At 41.4% G+C, this 18,806-nt stretch overlaps 1 protein-coding gene across 2 annotated transcripts in view; it reads left to right on the forward strand.

The window, feature by feature from the left end:
• Nucleotides 1–911: 911 nt before the first annotated feature.
• The window catches only part of BVES (blood vessel epicardial substance), a 39,298-nt gene continuing 21,403 nt past the window's right edge, over nt 912–18,806 (forward strand). The window contains exons 1-5 of one of the 2 annotated variants that reach the window (XM_057740225.1): nt 912–1,091; nt 4,944–5,180; nt 7,826–7,950; nt 11,140–11,327; nt 12,054–12,162. In XM_057740225.1, coding sequence (XP_057596208.1) covers nt 4,955–5,180; nt 7,826–7,950; nt 11,140–11,327; nt 12,054–12,162 — 648 coding nt within the window. In that variant the 5' untranslated portion in view covers nt 912–1,091; nt 4,944–4,954. Of the gene's footprint in view, nt 1,092–1,615; nt 1,718–4,943; nt 5,181–7,825; nt 7,951–11,139; nt 11,328–12,053; nt 12,163–18,806 lie in introns of those variants that run through there. The other variant, XM_057740226.1, reaches the window with a different exon arrangement.

Genomic DNA, 18,806 nt, shown 5'->3' on the forward strand with positions numbered 1-18,806 from the left:
GCCTTTGGATCCCGTTTGGCACGCGTGAACGACCTCACACTCTAATAATCGGCACAAATTTTATCCGTTCATGGGACACTTTGGTGGAAACTGTGAATACCCACCTAACCTTCCTCTTTTGTCCTCCAGCTCCTTCCCCGTACCCAACTCTTCATCAATTTGCCCTGCATTTCTTACCCCAAAAGGTTGTGCTCTATTAACAGTAAAGACTGCTTGCTGCATACTTCCATATCTTGTTTTTCAAGTTAGGGTCCCAAATCTCCCAAATTCTCCTGGCAAATTCGCCTACGGTGGAGGGCCAGGCACCGCCACCGGAACGCAAACTTCGGATAAGTACCTTCTTTCTACGAAAACAAAACAGTGGCTCGTGTCGAAGGTCTCTTCGCAGCAGCAGGGTCTGCTCCGGCCCCTCGCCCGGGCCCCGAGGGCGCAGCCCCGCGTCGGTGTGGACCAAACCGAGCTGCGCGCCCTCCCGGTCCTTCCGGCTTGGGCTGAGATGCGGGCGACTGTCCCAGAAAGGAGTTGGGCGAATGAGTCGTTCGACTTTGTGGGGAAATGATTCTAGATTTCATTTCTCCTCCTGATTTCTCTCCCTCCTGGGACCCGACTGCTCGAGTCATCCCCACGAGGCTGAGTAAAGCCCACGCGGCCGCGGGCCTCGAGGTGTTGCCCGCCCCCCACTCGCGCCCGAAGTAGGACAGAACCGAGAAGTAGAGAGGAAACCAGGAAAGAAAGCGGCGGGTGTTTCCAAGGGACCACGCTGGCGCAGAGGCGGCGGCGGAGTTGGAGGAGCCGGGAGGGGAGTCCTGGCCGAGGCCCGGGACTCCGCCCGCCGGGGGGGCGCCGGGACGCCGGGCGCGTGCGCGGTGCGGCCCCAGCCCCGGCCGCCGCCGCCGAGATGCCTATTTTAGTCAAAGCCGCCGCGGGCGCGGGGACCCGGCACCGGCCGAGCAGCCTCCCGACCCGCGGACCGGCCGAGGCTTTCGCGTCGGGCGCCCGTCGAGCCGCCGCGTCCGTGTGCCCTGCGCCCCGCCGCTGCCGCCCCAAACTTTGGCCCGCGCCTCCCGGGCTCCGCGCCAGGGACGAGCCAGGTAAGGAGCGGGAGGCGCGGCCGCCGCGGGCTCCCCCGGCGCGCCTGGCTCCTTGCAGCCTCGCGCTCCCGGGGCTAAATCGGGAAGCGGACATTGGATGCCCGCTCAGCCGGGAGCAACTTTGCCCTTCCGGGCGGCGGCTGCCTGGTCTGCGTTCCCCGGCCGCCGGGAACCCCGCCCTTCTCCTCCCCCGCCGCGCCCGCGCGGGGTTCCCTGTTCTTGGAAGCCGCCCTTCACCCCGGGTCTGGGCGTCGCGGTCGCATACCCTCAGATGTCCACTGCCGCCGCTCGGGTCTGGCAGGGCCAGCGTTGTCGGGCGCTCGGGCCCCATCGGGTGCTGGTTCCCGCGCTCTGCCGCCCGCGAGCTCTAGGGGAGCTCGGTCTCTCCCCTCCCCGCGAGGCTCCCGGGGCCCCGGGCCCGCGAACCCACCGGGGCTCCTCCTCGCCCCCTGTAGGGCCTCCGGGTCCCACGCGGAGGCAGCGCGCAGCCGGGCGCACCGGGTCGCGCGCTCTGGCCTGGCGCTGGGAATGCGAGGTGGGTCGGGGCGCTCACTGTGTACCCTTCGTGGCCCGAGAGCTTCGGATCAAGAACAGTCGACCGTGACCTTCCCTCTTGCAGAAGCGAGGTGAGCGGGGCGCCTGGGGAGCGCAGATGGCTGGGGAACCCGAGATCCACCCGAGTCCTCGTGTCCGAGGCTTTGGGAAACGGGTTGCTGACCAGACAAGTCTCAGAAACTGCTGGCTTTGGAGCAAGAATAAGTGCGAAAATACTCTTAGCAATGTAGTGCCCTTTGCCGTTTTGAAGATAAACGAAGGTTCAGTTAGAATCACTGCATGAATTGAGCTAGTCTACGAGTTTTGCACACTGTCCTTCTTTTTCGTTTTTGTAGTTGGCGAAGGGTTAATGTTAGTTTCACCATTTAGCTATTTAGCCTGCACACACCTATTTGAAAAGCAACAGATAAACAGGACTTAACTAGAACAGGTAATTTGAGAAATCAGACTCAGAGGAAAAAGAAAATTTCCCTTGATTTAGTCTACATTAATCTGAACGTTTACCAATTTACCAGTTCAACCGTCCTCGTCAGAGCCATTCATTCTCTATATAAGGATCGTTCACTGTAAGCCACATAATCTATCAAGTAGTGGTCAGAGGAAGCTGAAACCGGCACTATCTGATCCCTATTTATGGACAATAGGTTACTGGCATTTCAAAATAGAAATATAGATAAGTATACCTAGGTAAATAATAGACATAAACATACAAATAAAATGAATTGTGTATAATATATAAGGTTAATTACTACACAATATGTAACAAATATAGAAAATTAAATATATGGACTATATATATTTTTTAATAAGGTGTGGTGCATCAAAATATGTTGTAGGATTATCTCACCTTTTAAAACTTCATATTACTGTGTCCTTGGTTCTTGGGTTAGTAGATCATAGTTTTCCTGCTGTTTCTATTGACCGGACATTGGTACTTTTAGTGCCACTTGGAGAACTGTTACAAGCCTGAAATTGAATTACAGTGGATGAGTTGGCGGTACAGGTGTAATCAGGTGGATGTAAGGGGGACCAGGTATTCCTTAACTGACTATATAAATCTCTATTAGAGCCACAGGCTATTAAAACTGGAAGGGGAGTCAAAGACCAATCTAGTCTGGTTGTCTCAGTTCCCAGGAAGAAGCAACCTAAGGAGCAGAGGTGACTTTCCCTGGTTTATGTGGCCTCCTGGGGCTTGTAGTGTAGGACCTGACTCTCTGAACCTCAGGAAGGCTTGGCACTCTCCTGTCTTTACTGCCAAGGTCTGGGGAGACAGAAAAGTAATTTCTAAAAATGTTTGTCATTATGGGGTATCTTCCAGATGGCTTTCACCTCTGCCTCTGGCATCCTCTGCAGAGGCTAGGCCTTGGATATGCCTAGATGAATATGACTTTGTCCCTGCCTCATAGAGAACATAGGGTCGTTAGAGGAACAAATGGGACAGTGGGAATGAAAACACTTTCTAAAGTGCAGTAGAAATGGTAGTTATTTTTAGCTTGTGTAATACTAATGCATAAGTTGATATTGATATCATGAGTGGTAGAGGACATTTAATATCATTCTCCCTCCTGAAAAAATTATGAGATTAATTCTGATTTGGGTCTTGAAAGCAGATTTTGTATAAACTGAGTTATTAAAATAATGATTCCTCCCCCATCCTGATAGGTTTATATTTTTATTGATCCAAATATTTGGAAGGTAGAGGAATGAGGTACAACCTATTATGTATGAAATAAGCTACAGGTATATATTGTACTATATATATATATATATACACACACAATATATTCACAGGGAATATGGCCAATATTTTATAATAACTACAAATGGAGTGTAACCTTTGAAAATTGTGAATCACTATATCATACACCTGTAACATATAATACTGTACATCACCTATACTTCAATAAAAAACATTGGGAAAGTAGTTGAATTTTTACAGTGTCTTTCCTTTTGCAGCAAATCAACATCTAAGCCAACTATTTCTCATATGTATGAACTGTTCTAGAATTATGGGAAGAGATCTTTAATTGACTTGATCATTTCGTTCATATTTTGTAAATTTAGGTGTATATGGTTTTCTGTTATCTTCAGAGGTGTGGAATTCTTTCACATTTATCTAGTACCATCTTTTTAAAATGCCCAACCTGATACCAATTGCTTCTACCACCTAAAACCTTTACTTCAGTGTGATGGAAAAAAAAAAAGGAAAAGTATGGCTTATTGTGTGACCTTATTTGGAAGGAAATCCATATTTCTAAATTAAATTTAAGTGTATTTTGGGTCCCTGTTTGGAATTCTTTCCCTGAAACAGAACGATTCACATATTCTGTAAATCTGCATAGTTTTTATCAGGGACCAATTTGTATAATTAACAGTAGAAAGAGTTTTTTAAGTACCAGAGAGAACAGGTCATATAGTCAGGAAATACTGTCATTTTGTGTTAAAGTTTATGTAAGCATGTGTAGGATGTATATTCTTTGAAATGTATTTGCTACAGATTCTAATATTAAATAGTCAAATGAGTGCTCATGACCCCTCCTCCATATAAGGGACCTGGAAGTTTACTATTTTTCAGTTTGTGAGATGCTACCAACTAGAATTTTTATGGGAAAGAAAGTAAATCTTTAGACAGTTAAAGAAGGAGTAAATGTTAACACTCTCTCTGTACATGTAAATGATTATAGTAATATATTTATTATGTACATATATGATAATGTAGAATGTATACATGTATGCTATAGTGATTTAACAACCGCATGAAATTAAAGCCTTCCAAATAACCTAAGCCTTCAAAGAGTAAATAGTAAGGTGTTTACTATTTGAAAGTGTTCAAAAAATTGGTTTTTCTAGTTATTTTTCCTGTGTTGGGATTCAGTGTCACTAGTGGGAGTACGGTAGGAAGCTATACTAAATAACTTTGTAATCGCTATGGTTTATAAACTCTGGTGATCGTCTTTTAGCCTGATTAACTCCCTCATTCCCTACCTACCAAGTATGTTTAAATACAAACATGCAGACATGTGGATATCTGTATCTTGTGCACTATGCTAAGTATTTTATATATTTCATGTCATTATAAAGTCAATGAAGTATTATCATCATTTAACAGATAAGGAAATGGATACATTTACTATGTGACAGGGCCAGGATTTGAACCTAGGTCTAACTCATAGGCATCAGAGAAGTCTATTTATCAACATTCAATTCAGAGAAATAATTTTGGTATAATACACCATAGGGGTGATAAGATACAGCTGTCATTTCTTTGTTTGTCCTTTTGTTTATTTGTTTTTATAGGAATTTTCAAGATGAATTATACTGAGTCCAGCCCATTGGCAGAATCAACTGCGATAGGTTTTACACCTGAGTTGGAAACTATCCTACCTGTGCCTTCCAATGAGACCACTTGTGAAAACTGGAGAGAGATACATCATCTAGTTTTTCATGTAGCAAATATTTTTTTTGCAATTGGGTTGGTTATTCCAACTACTCTTCACCTTCATATGATACTTCTTAGGGGGCTGTTAACTATAGGTAAGATACCTGAGATTTTTGTGTAACTTTTCTATAACTGCCATCAGATGGACGCTGTATTGGGGGCTTCAGAGGATTCCTTGTCAGGTCTATAGCATACCAAAAATATGAGTCTTCATTAGCAAATTCGCAGTATATCGAGTAACTTAGAACACAGGCTTTCACCCTTATGTACTTTAGATAAAACTAAGTATGTGTTCATGTCTTGTTTAGATTTTCCAGATGTCAGAAAGTCCACTCATGTGTAAGAGTGTGAACTCTGGAACCAGACTGTGCTATTCCCATGCCTGGTCCGACACTTGTTAACTGTGCAACTGGGGCAATATACTTTCTATACCTCAGTTTCCCCACGTGTCAAATAACGGTAAAAATACCACCTCTGGGGTTGTAAGAATTTGGTGAGTGAGTGTGTGTGTGTGTGTGTGTGTGTGTGTGCGCACGCATGCATGTATGTGATATTTGACTTCCGGTAGTGCCTGACATGTTGTAAGTACTCTGTAGTTTTAACTATCATTATTTGAATAGGCATTTACTGGCTGGGACCAGTAAAGGAACACTGGGAACAAAAACAGTCACCCAGACATAATAGTTCAAGTAAAAATTTTGGGGCGAGGGCTCTGTTAACCCTGATGAAGCAGGTTAAATTAATACACATCAAAATACTAAAACAATCAAATTTACTATTTTAGCTAGCTTTTCTTGACAAATTACTCTCTATGTAATTATGTCCCTGGTGATTCATTTATTCAGGTGCATTTTTGAGCACCTGGAATATGTCAGACAGAAATTGAAGGATGAATTCCCCATCCTTGAGAAAGACACTCTTTTGGGGGCTGGAGAGAAACAGATGGGCGGTCCCATAGGACACGTCAGATGCTGTGATGCAGGTGTGCACCCAGTGCCAGGGAGGAATGGACAGGGTGATGGGCTCAGCAGGAAGGCAGACCAGTGTCCGCTGAAGAGACGACACTGGAGCTGGCTTTGGGAAGATGAGCAGGATTTACCTGAGTGTGAGTGTGTGTGGTACCCAGGTAGAAGACACAGAGGAGAGGGGCATTCAGCATGTTGAGGGAGAATGAAGAGTAGTTTATTGTGCCTGACATATGTGACAGATGACAAGGAAGCATCAAAGAAAGTGCTCGAAGGGTAGCTAGAAGGTAGGACTTCTGTGGCTATTACCTCTGAGTCAGGTAGGGTTGTAGCAGAGGAACAGAGTATTGAGTGAAAAAATAAAATCACACCCTATAAAAAAGCAAAAGCTAATTATGACTTTTAAGACAGAGTTTTGGAGGTGGGACAAACCAACACTTTACACACAAGGAAACAGAAGCCTTGGAAACATTAAATGACTCATCCGAAATTAAGACGAGGAAAAAGTGGCCACACCAGGACTGTAATTCAGCTCCTCCAGCTTCCCAGTCAGTCCTTCCATTGTGTTACCCTGTCTCTTTTAACTAACAAGATTTTACCTATCTTTGATATTTGCTATGTAATATTATCTAAAGAACATTAAAATTTTTACATTTGGGGCAATTATTCAGATGCCCCAAATCATTCTGATGAAATTTTAAAATTGCAAATGAATAACTTTTTTAAAGTGGGAGATTTAGTTTTTATGTGCATGTGTGCCATTCATATATTTGTATTGATAATTGCTATTGATAATTTTATTTTAAATTTAAAATATATATTGATCCCCATCATAAAACCGATCAAAAGAAACTGAAAATTTAACAAACTTCTTGGAAAACCATTCTTTAATGTCATCAAAACCTATAAAGTTCATTCCCTTGGCCCATCGGCAGGTCATCCACCCTAAGCAAGCAGTCACAAGAACAGATACATTTTTATGTATAAAGCTGTTTTTTGCTACTTATCAAAAATTGCAGGGACTTCCCTGGTGGCGCAGTGGTTAAGAATCCGCCTGCCAATGCAGGGACACGGGTTTGATCCCTGGTCCAAGAAGATACCACATGCTGCAAAGCAACTAAGCCCATGTGCCACAACTACTGAGCCCATGCTCCGCAACAAGAGAAGCCACCGCAATGAGAAGCCCGAGCACTGCAACAAAGAGTAGCCTGCGCTCACCACAACTAGAGAAAGCCCCCGCACAGCAAGGAAGACCCAACGCAGCCAAAATAATAATAATAATAATAATTACAGCCAAAATATCTCATCCATCCACCAGTAGGGAGATAGTTAAATAAATTAGGGTTTAATCAGTTACAGTCATTAAAAATTATGTATACGAAGAGTTTTAATGAAATGGGAAAATCACTGCCGTAAGTAAAGAACAGGTTTTAAACTGTGAACTCATTAGGTTTGCCATCAGGTAAAAATGCATAAAGACTGTGAGGAAGTATTAAATATCAATAGTGGTGGTCTTTAAGTAGTAGAATTACAAGGGTTTCTTTCTCCTTTAAAAAATGGTTTTTATACTTTACAGGTTTTCTGCAGCAAAGTGTGGTTTGGTTTTGTTTGTTTTGGTAATCAAACAAAAACCAAAATGTAACTTCATGTGATATTTAGTTCAAGTATTTCTAAGATGTGTTTGGTTTATTTTATATACGGAAGATGAAAAGTGTGTTAAGCTACATGCTGAAGCTGCTCTAGACACCTAACATGCCCACTTCGTTATTCAACAGGATGTACCTTTTACATCGTCTGGGCCACTCTCTACCGATGTGCCTTGGATATCATGATCTGGAACTCGGTGTTCCTGGGGATCAACATTTTGCATCTTTCATATCTTTTGTACAAGAAAAGACCGGTAATTACTAACAATTAACTAATACAGGAGAGACTTTGTATCATTTTTCTGAAGATGAGATTTCTCTATGAAAGTCTTTCTAAGACTTTCACTTTCTTTCTGAAAGTGAAATATTTGAGTACCATGAAATTTGTTCACAAACGAGTTTTTAAAATGTTTTTAATCATTAGGGCAATTGAGACATGAGAGAACATGGCAGTATTCTCTCTTTTTTAGTGATCTAACTTCATTATTTCTTTTGCCTGTTGATATTCAGATGTCACTTGGGAATATCTTTGCCTAATTATAAAATTAGGTGCTCATAGACTACTTCCATGAACATGCTAATGATTTACAAACAGCTCATGCTATTTTTTTTCATGCATTTAAAAAAAATGTAATAGCAGTTTTTTTTAACTTCCAAAATAATCATTTAAGGAAATCACCATTTTTTGGTGAGTTGTGATGAAAACACTAGAATTTAATTTCTTCTTTTCCACTCTGATTTATCTTATGTTTCCTTGGTCATACTAAGAGCAAACAGATGTAAACAGAATAGGAAAACAGCATGGCTCCTAGAAATCACTTTACAGCTGTTTGTTGACTGTCCAAAGCACGTACAAATATTCAGTAAAGGGCTTCCCGGGTGGCGCAGTGGTTAAGAATCCACCTGCCATTGCAGGGGACACGGGTTCGAGCCCTGGTCCGGGAAAAGCCCACATGCTGCAGAGCAGCTAAGCCCGTGTGCCACACCTCCTGAGCCTGTGCTCTAGAGCCCGTGAGCCACAACTATTGAGCCCACATGCCACAGCTACTGAAACTCGCACACCTAGAGCCTGTGCTCTGCAACAAGAGAAGCCACTGCAATGAGAAGCCCACGCACCGCAACGAAGAGTAGCCCCTGGTCGCCACAACTAGAGAAAGCCAGCACCCAGCAACAAAGACTCAATGCAGCCAGTAAATAATTAATTTTAAAAAATATTCAGTAAAGTAAAAGATAACATGCTTGCTCTAATCTTATGTTCAAGGCCAGACATGCATGTAGAAAACTAGTAGAGAACAAGATAATTCATAGGAAATTACAGTTTCAATGATACAGATGATATAGGTAATAAGCATTCCTCTAGACCAGCGGTCCCCAGCGTATCTGGCACCAGGGGCCGGTTTTGTGGAAGACAATTTTTCCACGAACGGGGTGGGAGGGCGATGGTTCAGGCAGTAGTGCCAGCGATGATGGGGAACAGCAGATGAAACTTCACTCACGTGCCTGCCGCTCACCTCCTACTGTGCGGCCCAGTTCCTAACAGGCCGAGGACCGTGGACCGCTAGTGGTCCGCAGCCCAGAGGTTGGGGACCCCTGCTCTAGATTGTCACCTCCTCAAAACACTGTAACCCAGTCTGTGTTGCTTACTGTATTAGTCAGTTTTCACTACCTTCTGTTGTGTAACAGACAATCTGAAAGTCTCAGCACCATACAACAGCAACAGGTTTTTCCCTTACCCGCCTAATATGTGGAGCGTGGCAGCTGTGTGGCGGCTGAGATTCTATTCCACGTGTTATCTTCATTTCAGGGTCTCTGCAGAAGCAGCAGGTCCTATTTGGACATGCATTCTCACAGCAGAGAGAAAAATATAAGAGAACAAAAGAAACACCCAATGTTTCGTAAAACTTCTGCTCCCATCTCATTGGCCAAAGCAAATGACATGACCAAGCCCGATGATATAGGAGCAGGCTGGGGTGAGAGGATGTGTGATCCTTCCACAGGGGCGGAAGCAGCAAATAGCTGGAAACAAAACAAAAACAATACCACACTTACTTTTGTATTCCTGCTTCCTACCAAGCACAGTTGGCACTTAATTAGTGCTCAAGAAAACATTTGATAAGCGGATGCTTTCAAAGAGAAGAATTAAGAGGCCTTCAGAAAGGTATTGGGACCTGAGCTAAGACTTTCAGGAAGAGCAGATTATGAATGAGTGAATTCTCAGTCGCTGTGTTCATTGCTGTGCCACATTGGCCAGTGTGCTTGCTGAAAGTGAGACAGCTTTGTGAATTAATGATTTTAAACACTCATTATGAGAGCTGTGGAGTGGAGAGGGTAGATGATAGTAAAAATAAGAATTTCAGCTTTTGAATATCAGAACTTACTAGGACCCCAAGTTCTGGACATCAGAGTCAGAAGTTGCTGATGTGATGGTAGCACTAAGGAAGTAAATCACGCAGTATCTGTGATTTTGTTGTTGTTGTTTCTTCTCGGACTATAAACCTACCTTTCTGAAAAATATAAATGCTAGTTCTTCATTGAAATGAAACAGCAGGACAAGTGAGAGCCTTGGAAAGGGTGCAGTGACATCTGAGCAGCCTGGTCATCTGGCTCAGTAAGCTTCCTGGTGTGGCCACTATAGATCTCACTGAGATGGACAATCATTTGAAGCCCAAAGTTCATTCACATGCAGTACATACTTTCCAGACTAATGCTGGGTGCAAAGATGGGGCTTGACCTGGGCCTTGGATAGTCTGACACAGAGGCGATTGAGCCATTTTTCTTTCTCTTCCTTTAATACCAGCCTTACTGGCGGGTGGGTTCTCTAATCTACTGAGATTATGGTAGCTCAGCATGAAACTGCTACATTGAAACCTTTTTACACTCTTCACTTTGCTTCAGAATAAATAAGCAGCAGCAATTGCAACTGTAGATATTTGTTTTCCTATATTAACTCATTAGATAATAATTACATATAGATAAGATGTTTCATGTATGTATCTTCATAAACTTGTTTCCAAGTTGATTCCTAATTTATGTACTTATTTTCTTGCTGTAATATTTCAAAGTTAGTGTAATTTCCATCTGTGAAACAAAAGTGTTTTTTAATGAAAAGGCTTTGTGTTGTTTATAGAAAATGCTAAGACTGGCAAGGTGAATGTTGTGACATTTGAAACCTTCACGGTTGCTTGATAGTGCAGAGAAAGAGAAGTAATCAACAGCGCAGATCTTCACCATATGTTCTCAGAGTTCAGTTTAACTGCAGAAGTGCCCTTTCAGCATCTAAACGTACATCACCACTTACTGTGTCAGGTTCCATTGACCAAAACACAGAAGGGTGATGGCATGTCTTGCAAGTTTGCTTATTCTCAAAACCCTGTTTAGACCACAGAAGCCAATGTTTCGGTGTTGCTGCATTAGTGCGGCATCTGGTCCCTGCTGTCTTTCAGGTAAAGATCGAAAAGGAACTCAAAAACATCTACCAGCGATTGTTTGAACCACTCCGTGTGCCTCCAGATTTGTTCAAAAGATTAACTGGACAGTTTTGCATGATCCAGACGTTGAAAAAGGGCGAGACCTATGCTGCAGAGGATGTAACCTCAGTTGACGACCGCCTGAGCATTCTCCTGAAGGGAAAGTAAGTGTTGTATGGAAACTGACATCCTTCGTTCACCTGGAATCTTCTCCTTGCCTTTGGGTAGGAAATGAATAAAAGGGAATGTTGCCAACTAATGGAGGAAGTGGTCACGCAGTTGGCTGTTGGTGAATTTTCATTGGACAACTGCATTTTAGACTGTTACAGAACAACGTGGTAAAATTACATAGAATTCATTGCTGTGAATCTTGTTCATGTCAGGATTTTCATTTGTGAATAGTTTTCACCTTTTTGGGAAGTTTTATTTAAATTTAATGAGGCAGAATTGAAATAGTTTAAATTGGGTGTTAAAATTGGAGAAGCTTATGCGTGTTTCAGAGGTGACTTGCTTATTTTTTTGAACATCACAAAAATATAACTTCTAGGCATATCAGTCTCCTGGGGAGACAGCCAGTGTCTGTTCCCTAAGTGTCCCAGTTTGAGTAATGAACTATATGGTCACTCAAACTATAGCTGTGATGATAACCATTGGAAGACACATGTCTGCTTCTATACAGACAATTTTTTCCCCTTGCTGTTTGTGAAATTTATTTTGAAATTAATAATTGTGCCTCAGGAAGGGCTTTTTAATTACATCAGTCACCTGCGGGAGGGGGGGGGTCTTTAAAACTGTACAAAATACAAACCCATGAGATTATGGAGATTTTAAGGCTTGTCATGTTATGAGTGAATTATTATGCATTTATTAACACTAATTTCTGTTATCAGAATGAAGGTCTCCTATCGAGGACATTTTCTGCATAATATTTACCCCTGTGCCTTTATAGATTCTCCTGAATTTAGATCAACCCAGATGCACAAAGGTGAAAAGTTCCAGGTATGTTTTGGCATGATTGTTAAGAAGATTGAAACCTGTTAATGTCTTATTCAAAATCCAAAGGATGTGGGAAAAGTGGCCATGATTTATTGAAAAAAGAGATTACCATATGGAATATATAGTATGACCCCATTTTTGTAAAACTTAAAGTAGTGTGTATATGTGCACAAGAAGAGGTTTAGACAGATATATCTTGATTTAGCCATTGTGTTAACACTGTTATTTCTGGGTTGTGAGTTTGATTGCTTTTTTTTTTTTTCTTCCTTTTTGCTTATTTGAATTTTTATAATTTTTCCATAGAGAACATCTAATGCTTTCATTTTGAGAAAAAAGGAAAATGTCAGTTATAATCAATGTTCTTAAAACATGCAATTGGTTGCTTTCATTGGGGAAAAACAGAAAACTAACTTTGCCCTAGAGAACCTACTTTGTTAATCCTTATGAAAAAAACATTGTAACCACTTTTTTTTTTAAACTCTTTTAAATTTAATGAATATGTTTAAGGGCAAAGAATGAAGGTCTTCATAGTTACAATAATTTGAACGTGACTACTTAGCCTGATTCTTTTTGTATCTTAAAAAAAATGCTCCATTATGTGACACTTTGTTCTGATTCTTTCCGTGAGTGTCCAGTTCTCCTACTTTATTTCCCTCATTATTGTTAGGAAAGTAACCAAGAAAATGGGCGGGAGTTTCCTTTAGTGTCAGGCTCTAGATAAACAGCAGTGAGGAAGTATCCTGAGAACAGGTTTTCTTATGAGCAGGAGGGTAAATGTATTTAAGTAGCAAATGGAATAGAAGGGGGTGCTATCCCCTGAGGGAGGAAAAATCAGTGTTTCTTGATGACAGGATCTTATCTTTGAGTCTCATTATGAAATGCCACACAATTTGGATTGCCACATGGAGATAAAAGGGGACATTTACAGACACTACTTAAGTTTATTTACAATGGTTTCAGGCCTGCCCTGCTCCTACCCTGCTTGAGTAACTGGCCTGAGTAACCTGCACCTTGTTAAAGTTATGTGCATTTACTAGAAGGTCTCATACAAATTTACTACCTGGCTGCAATGCTATTCCCAAGCTAGCTGAGCTTAAGATATAGGAGGAGAACGCAGATGCTATATCGTGCCTCCTCTAATGTACACTCTCCCTTGTGTTTTCGAGGGTCAGCTCTGCACTGAGATTTATTCTTCAGCACCTACAAACTGGTACAGGGCCACTTCTTTTCTCTCTCCCTCTTTCCTCTGACCATCTCACAATTTCTTCTTCCAAAGCCCAACATTTATCTGCTGCATCAATTTCTTGTTTGTAGTAGCAAGTGATTTTACACAATAACTCAGTTTCATATATTCCTGAAGAGACTGGCATTTGGGGAAAGGGTGGGAACTGAACCTCCTCTGTTTCCAGAAGCACACAGCCCCTGGGATAGAACATGGGTGTCTTTTCCACCAGACTTCAAGTTACGTTATATTTATAATTAAATTAACAACAAAAAAGGCATTTCTATCACGCATCACGGTTCTCTTTCTTCTTGGGGACTAGGGGATTTGGTAGTTGAGAAATGTTCCTCGTGATTGATTTGTTCCTCAGGTTCCTAAAAACATGACCAAACTCGAGGTACCCTAGCTGAGTGCAGGATATTTATTCAGCCTTTGCAAACACTAGCCAGCTTTTCTCTGCATAGGGTCTGGTGTGGCATTTTCTGATTGGTCAGTAGATAAAAAACTACTCTGGCATCATTGAGCCTGTGTCCTGTACAGCTGGAGCAGACTTGCATCAGAGTCAGCCCTCGGGAGAGATTCTGTTTTGATTGTTTACCAAATGTTCCTATTGGCAGGTACTCAAGAGTAAAAATAGCTGTTGCGCATCTGTGTAGGAGTATATTGCCTCTTCCTGAAGTGAGTTCCTAGATGAAAAATGTCATGCGCTCCCAGGACCAACTTTTCACTATCTGTGCCGATGGGAGAGGACACTGGAGATCTTCAGTAGCCAGACTGCTCCACCCACGTGCCTTTTTACCTGCTGATCTCATTTTTCTCTAACTCTGAACAGTCCCAAGTGTTCTGGCAAGGAGCTGCTTCCTTTGCATTTTTATTTCTTTAAGTGCATTCTTTGGTAGGGGTGCTAGTGAACTCTACAGTAGGGTGAAAGGAAGAAAGGAAGCCAGTGGACTCAGTGACTGTCCCTTGGGATCACACAGCAAATGTTGTTCAGGAACAGCATGTGCAGTAATTGTAATGACAGGCTGAGTGACAGAGCTGTCACAATGACTCTGAACTTCCAGCTGTTCCCTAGGTGCTGCGTTGGTACTTACAGACCCAAGCTGCTGCTTAAAACTCTTGGGAGAATCTTGAGTATCATTATCACAAAAGGCAGAAGTAGTTTTCTGTGTTTGGTTCCTTCTCTGTACAGTTGTTTCATGTCCAGCGAGCTTTGCCATTTCCAGTTTTCTTTTGGATTCTCTCTCCCACTGTTGCCTTCCCATCGTCAATAGCACATCCTGTGCTGTGAAGCTTGAAAGTCGAACCTTTATTGACTTTAAGGGAAGAAGAATGTCTTGGAGGCAGATACCAAGCTCTGGTAAAATAAAAGAACACTGAGTTTTAACTGGCTTTTAAATAAAACCTTATCTTAGTGTTAAGTTTGGGTTAAGTTGCCAAGCAATTAAATCTTCCAGTCTTGACTCTGCTGTGGTTTAGTGCAGAACTCAGTAAGAATTAGCTGAATAGACCACTGCCAGGACATTTTCATGTTCCTAGAGTGTAAAACATTGTGCAATACACAAAGAAAGTAATAAATTCTCCCCTCAGAGCAGTCAGCCAGTCACAGTGTCAGACTGCCGTTTTCCATTTTAGCACATTCAGCAATTGCCTCCGAAGCTCTTGTTCCTGAGAAAGTCTTTTCATTATGTGAGGGCGTAGCATTGGTTTGGGACTAACCCAGCGCCTTGAGGTGATCACAGCAAACCCCCTTACACACGAACACTTAGTCTAATTCTCTACCTGAGAGAAATTCTTTTGTCTTCCATTACCGTGTTTGCTTTTATTTCTTCTGTGAAATTCTTCACAAGCACTCAACCATGGCACTGCTGAGGTACCCTCACAACCTAAGAAGCACATGCATTTCATGGAAGCTTTGAAAATTCCTAGATTGCATCATAAAAATCCTCATTAAAGACATGTCTCACTTGACTGTTGTGACAGGAAATCATTAAGTAAAACTGTCTCTTTGACAGAGATGAAGCATTAGCTAGCCAGTGAAATGACTTCAGTCAATATGCTTTAACTATCTGCTTCCAACTAAATGCCTGCTCTTGGGGACTTGTAAGACTCAAATATATTGTAGGTATAGTTTATTATTTGAATACTGTTACTACATTTAACTTGAATAATAATTTAAACAGGTTTAAAGTAGTTTTCAACCATCAATGAGAAATAGTTGCCTAGTCGCATGTAAATCAATGAAGTTAGAACACACCCTCTTGCCATACACAAACATAAACTCAAAATGGCTTAAAGACTTAAACATAAGACATGATACCACAAAACTCCTAGAAGAGATCATAGGCAAAGCATTCTCTGACATAAATTGTACCAATGTTTTCTTAGGTCAGTCTCCCAAGGCAATAGAAATAAACAAATATATAAACAAACAGGACATAATCAAACTTACAAGCTTTTGCACAGCAAAGGAAACCATAAACAAAATGAAAAGACAGCCTACAGAATGGGAGAAAATATTTGCAAACAATGTGACCGACAAGGGCTTAATTTCCAAAATATACAAACGGTTTATACAGCTCAACAACAACAACAAAATCCAATCAAAAAGTGGGCAGAAGACCTAAACAGACATTTCTCCAAAGAAGACATGCAGATGGCCAACAGGCACATTTTCATGATGCTGAACATCGCTAATTATCAGAGGAATGCAGATCAAAACTACAATGAGATATCACCCCACACCGGGCAGAATGGCCATCATTAAGAATTCTACACACAGATGCTGGAGAGGGTATGGTGAGAAGGCAACCCTCCTAACTGTTGGCGGGAATGTAAGTTGGTGCAGCCACCATGGAAAACAGTATGGAGGTTCCTCAGAAAACTAAAAATAGAATTACCATATGATCCAGCAGTCCCACTCCTGGGCATATATCCAGACAAAACTATAATTCAGAAAGACACATGCACCCCAGTGTTCATTGCAGCACTATTCACAATAGCCAGGACATGGAAACAACCTAAATGTCCATTGACAGATGAATGGATAAAGAAGATGTGGTACATATATACAATGAAATACTATTCGGTCATAAAAAAGAACAAAATACCATTTGCAGCGACATGGATGCAGCTATAGATTATCATAGTAAATGAAATAAGTCAGAAACAGAAAGACAAATACCATATGATATCACTAATATGTGGAATCTAAAATATGACACAAGTGAACCTATCTATGAAACAGAAGTAGACTCACAGACGTAGAGAACAGACTTGTGGTTGCCAGGGGATTGGGAGGTTGGGGTTAGCAGATGTAAGCTGTTATATATAGAATAAGTAAACAGCAAGGCCCTACTGTGTAGCACAGAGAACTCTATTCAATATTCTATGATAAATGGAAAAGAATATTAAAAATAATATACATGACTGAATCACTTTGCTGTACAGCAGAAATTAACACAATGTTGTAAATCAACTATACTTCAGTAAAATAAATGGTTACCTACTATATGTAAAATAAACAAGGACCTACTGTATAGCACAAGGAATTGTATTCAATATCTTGTAATAACCTGTAATGAAAAAGAATATGAAAAAGGAGATGTATATAGGTATAAATGAATCCCCTTGCTGTATACCTGAAACACTGTAAATCAACTATACTTCAGTTTTTTAAAAAATAATTTTAAAAAAATGGAAAATGGTTGCTAAGTAAATTATAGTATCATTTTAAAAGTATTATTGCCTCAGGGGAACTTGAGGTTATTAAAATGGTTGAAGAAAAGTTAAATGCATATACATCACCTAAGTGCTATGACCTCTTTTACTGGATGATTTCCAACTCCTCTTTTAACTTCTCCGCCACTGTGCATGAGCTGTATCTTCCAAAGGCATGGATGACGTCTTTGCAAAATGAAGGGGCCTCACCTCTCCTAACCCTTTCTTCAACACTTGGGTGACGGGCTGGGCCCCTGTGAGTACCTGGTGCTCACTTTCTCCAGTTACTCCTCTGGAATATTATTCAGTTGGCTTTTGTTTACATACCCATTTCCTACTATTTCTGGGAACTCCTCAGGATTGGCTTATATGTCTCTTGACCTTATACTTCTCTTTCTATAAATCTTTCTCCCCCTTGGTCGTATGTCTTTACTTATTATCCATTTCCTCCACTAGAGTGTAGGCTGCACGACGTTGTATTCAGCTGTTCTTTGCGGGATTCTCGATGATGAGTCAGCCTTGTGGTCAGTTCACCAAACGGCTTTCTCTGTGACTGTCTTGATGAATGTAGGACACGTTGAGCAGGGTCTGGCCTGGTGGGAAGATCTGTCTGGGCTGGAAGTCAGACACGCTCGCTCCACATTCGCTAACACGTGTTTGTGCTTCTCGTTTCGCGTCTGGAAAATGAGGAAGAATGTTATCTGTCTTACCTCAAAGGCCATTTTAAGGACCTGCCTACATGATAGATGTAAAAGCACCTTAAATGTTTAAAAGTTCAATACATACTTAAAGGGAGTGGCATGATGTGTGTCTCTGTCATTTCCTGGTCGTTCTCTACCATTTTCCCCGTTCTTTATTTGTCAAAACACGTATTGCCACCTGAGGTTGTGGCAATATTTATTTATTTATCAGCTTCCTCTACTAGAATGTAAGCATCACAGGGCAAGGATCTTGTCTTTCTTGTTCACCATGGTAACCTCAGTGCCTTGAACCATGTCTAGCATAAAGTACGAGCTTAACAATGTTTGTTAAGAGAATAGATGAAATTTAGTGTTTTATAGAGTCTGCTGATGCATTTCTTAAATCCCAATCTGTTTGGTTTGGGGGATTTATTATTTAATATTATCTAATATAATATCTTTAATAGTATTTAATATAATAAATAAGTACAGTTTTATTTTTCTAGGAACATTGACCACCTTTTGTAGCCAAACCCTCTAATTTACTAAAGATCAGTTTTTAGCCACTGACATAAAGAGAGAAACTGGGTTTTCTGTTTTCTCTCATAGTAAACATAAATACCCCCTTGTCATCGGAAACACATTTCATTTTTTGACTAACTGAGGGGAAAGAGCTCCTTTGGAAATATTTGTTTTGAGCCCAGATATGACTTCATGTCAATTTTAAAAACCTTTATTAATCTCACACTTGGACAGGCATTGGGTTTAATGTTGAAGATGTAAAAACGGTTTTTGCCTTCGGTAGTATTTGTGTTCGTTTATTCCTTCATCAATAAATCTGCACTGAGCACCACTCTGTGTTGGGAGCCGGGCATTCAGTATGAAGATGCACAGTCCCTGCCCTCAGGGAGCTCAGGAGAGATAGTGGACCATGGATGAACCTGAGATCAGTGATAGGAGTGCCACATGAAGCTAATGGAAAGACCGTGTGGGAGGAAGGACGTCCTGACACTGCGCTTGGAGTG

This window comes from Hippopotamus amphibius, chromosome 6, assembly GCF_030028045.1.
Source record: "Hippopotamus amphibius kiboko isolate mHipAmp2 chromosome 6, mHipAmp2.hap2, whole genome shotgun sequence".
Taxonomy (NCBI): domain Eukaryota; kingdom Metazoa; phylum Chordata; class Mammalia; order Artiodactyla; family Hippopotamidae; genus Hippopotamus; species Hippopotamus amphibius.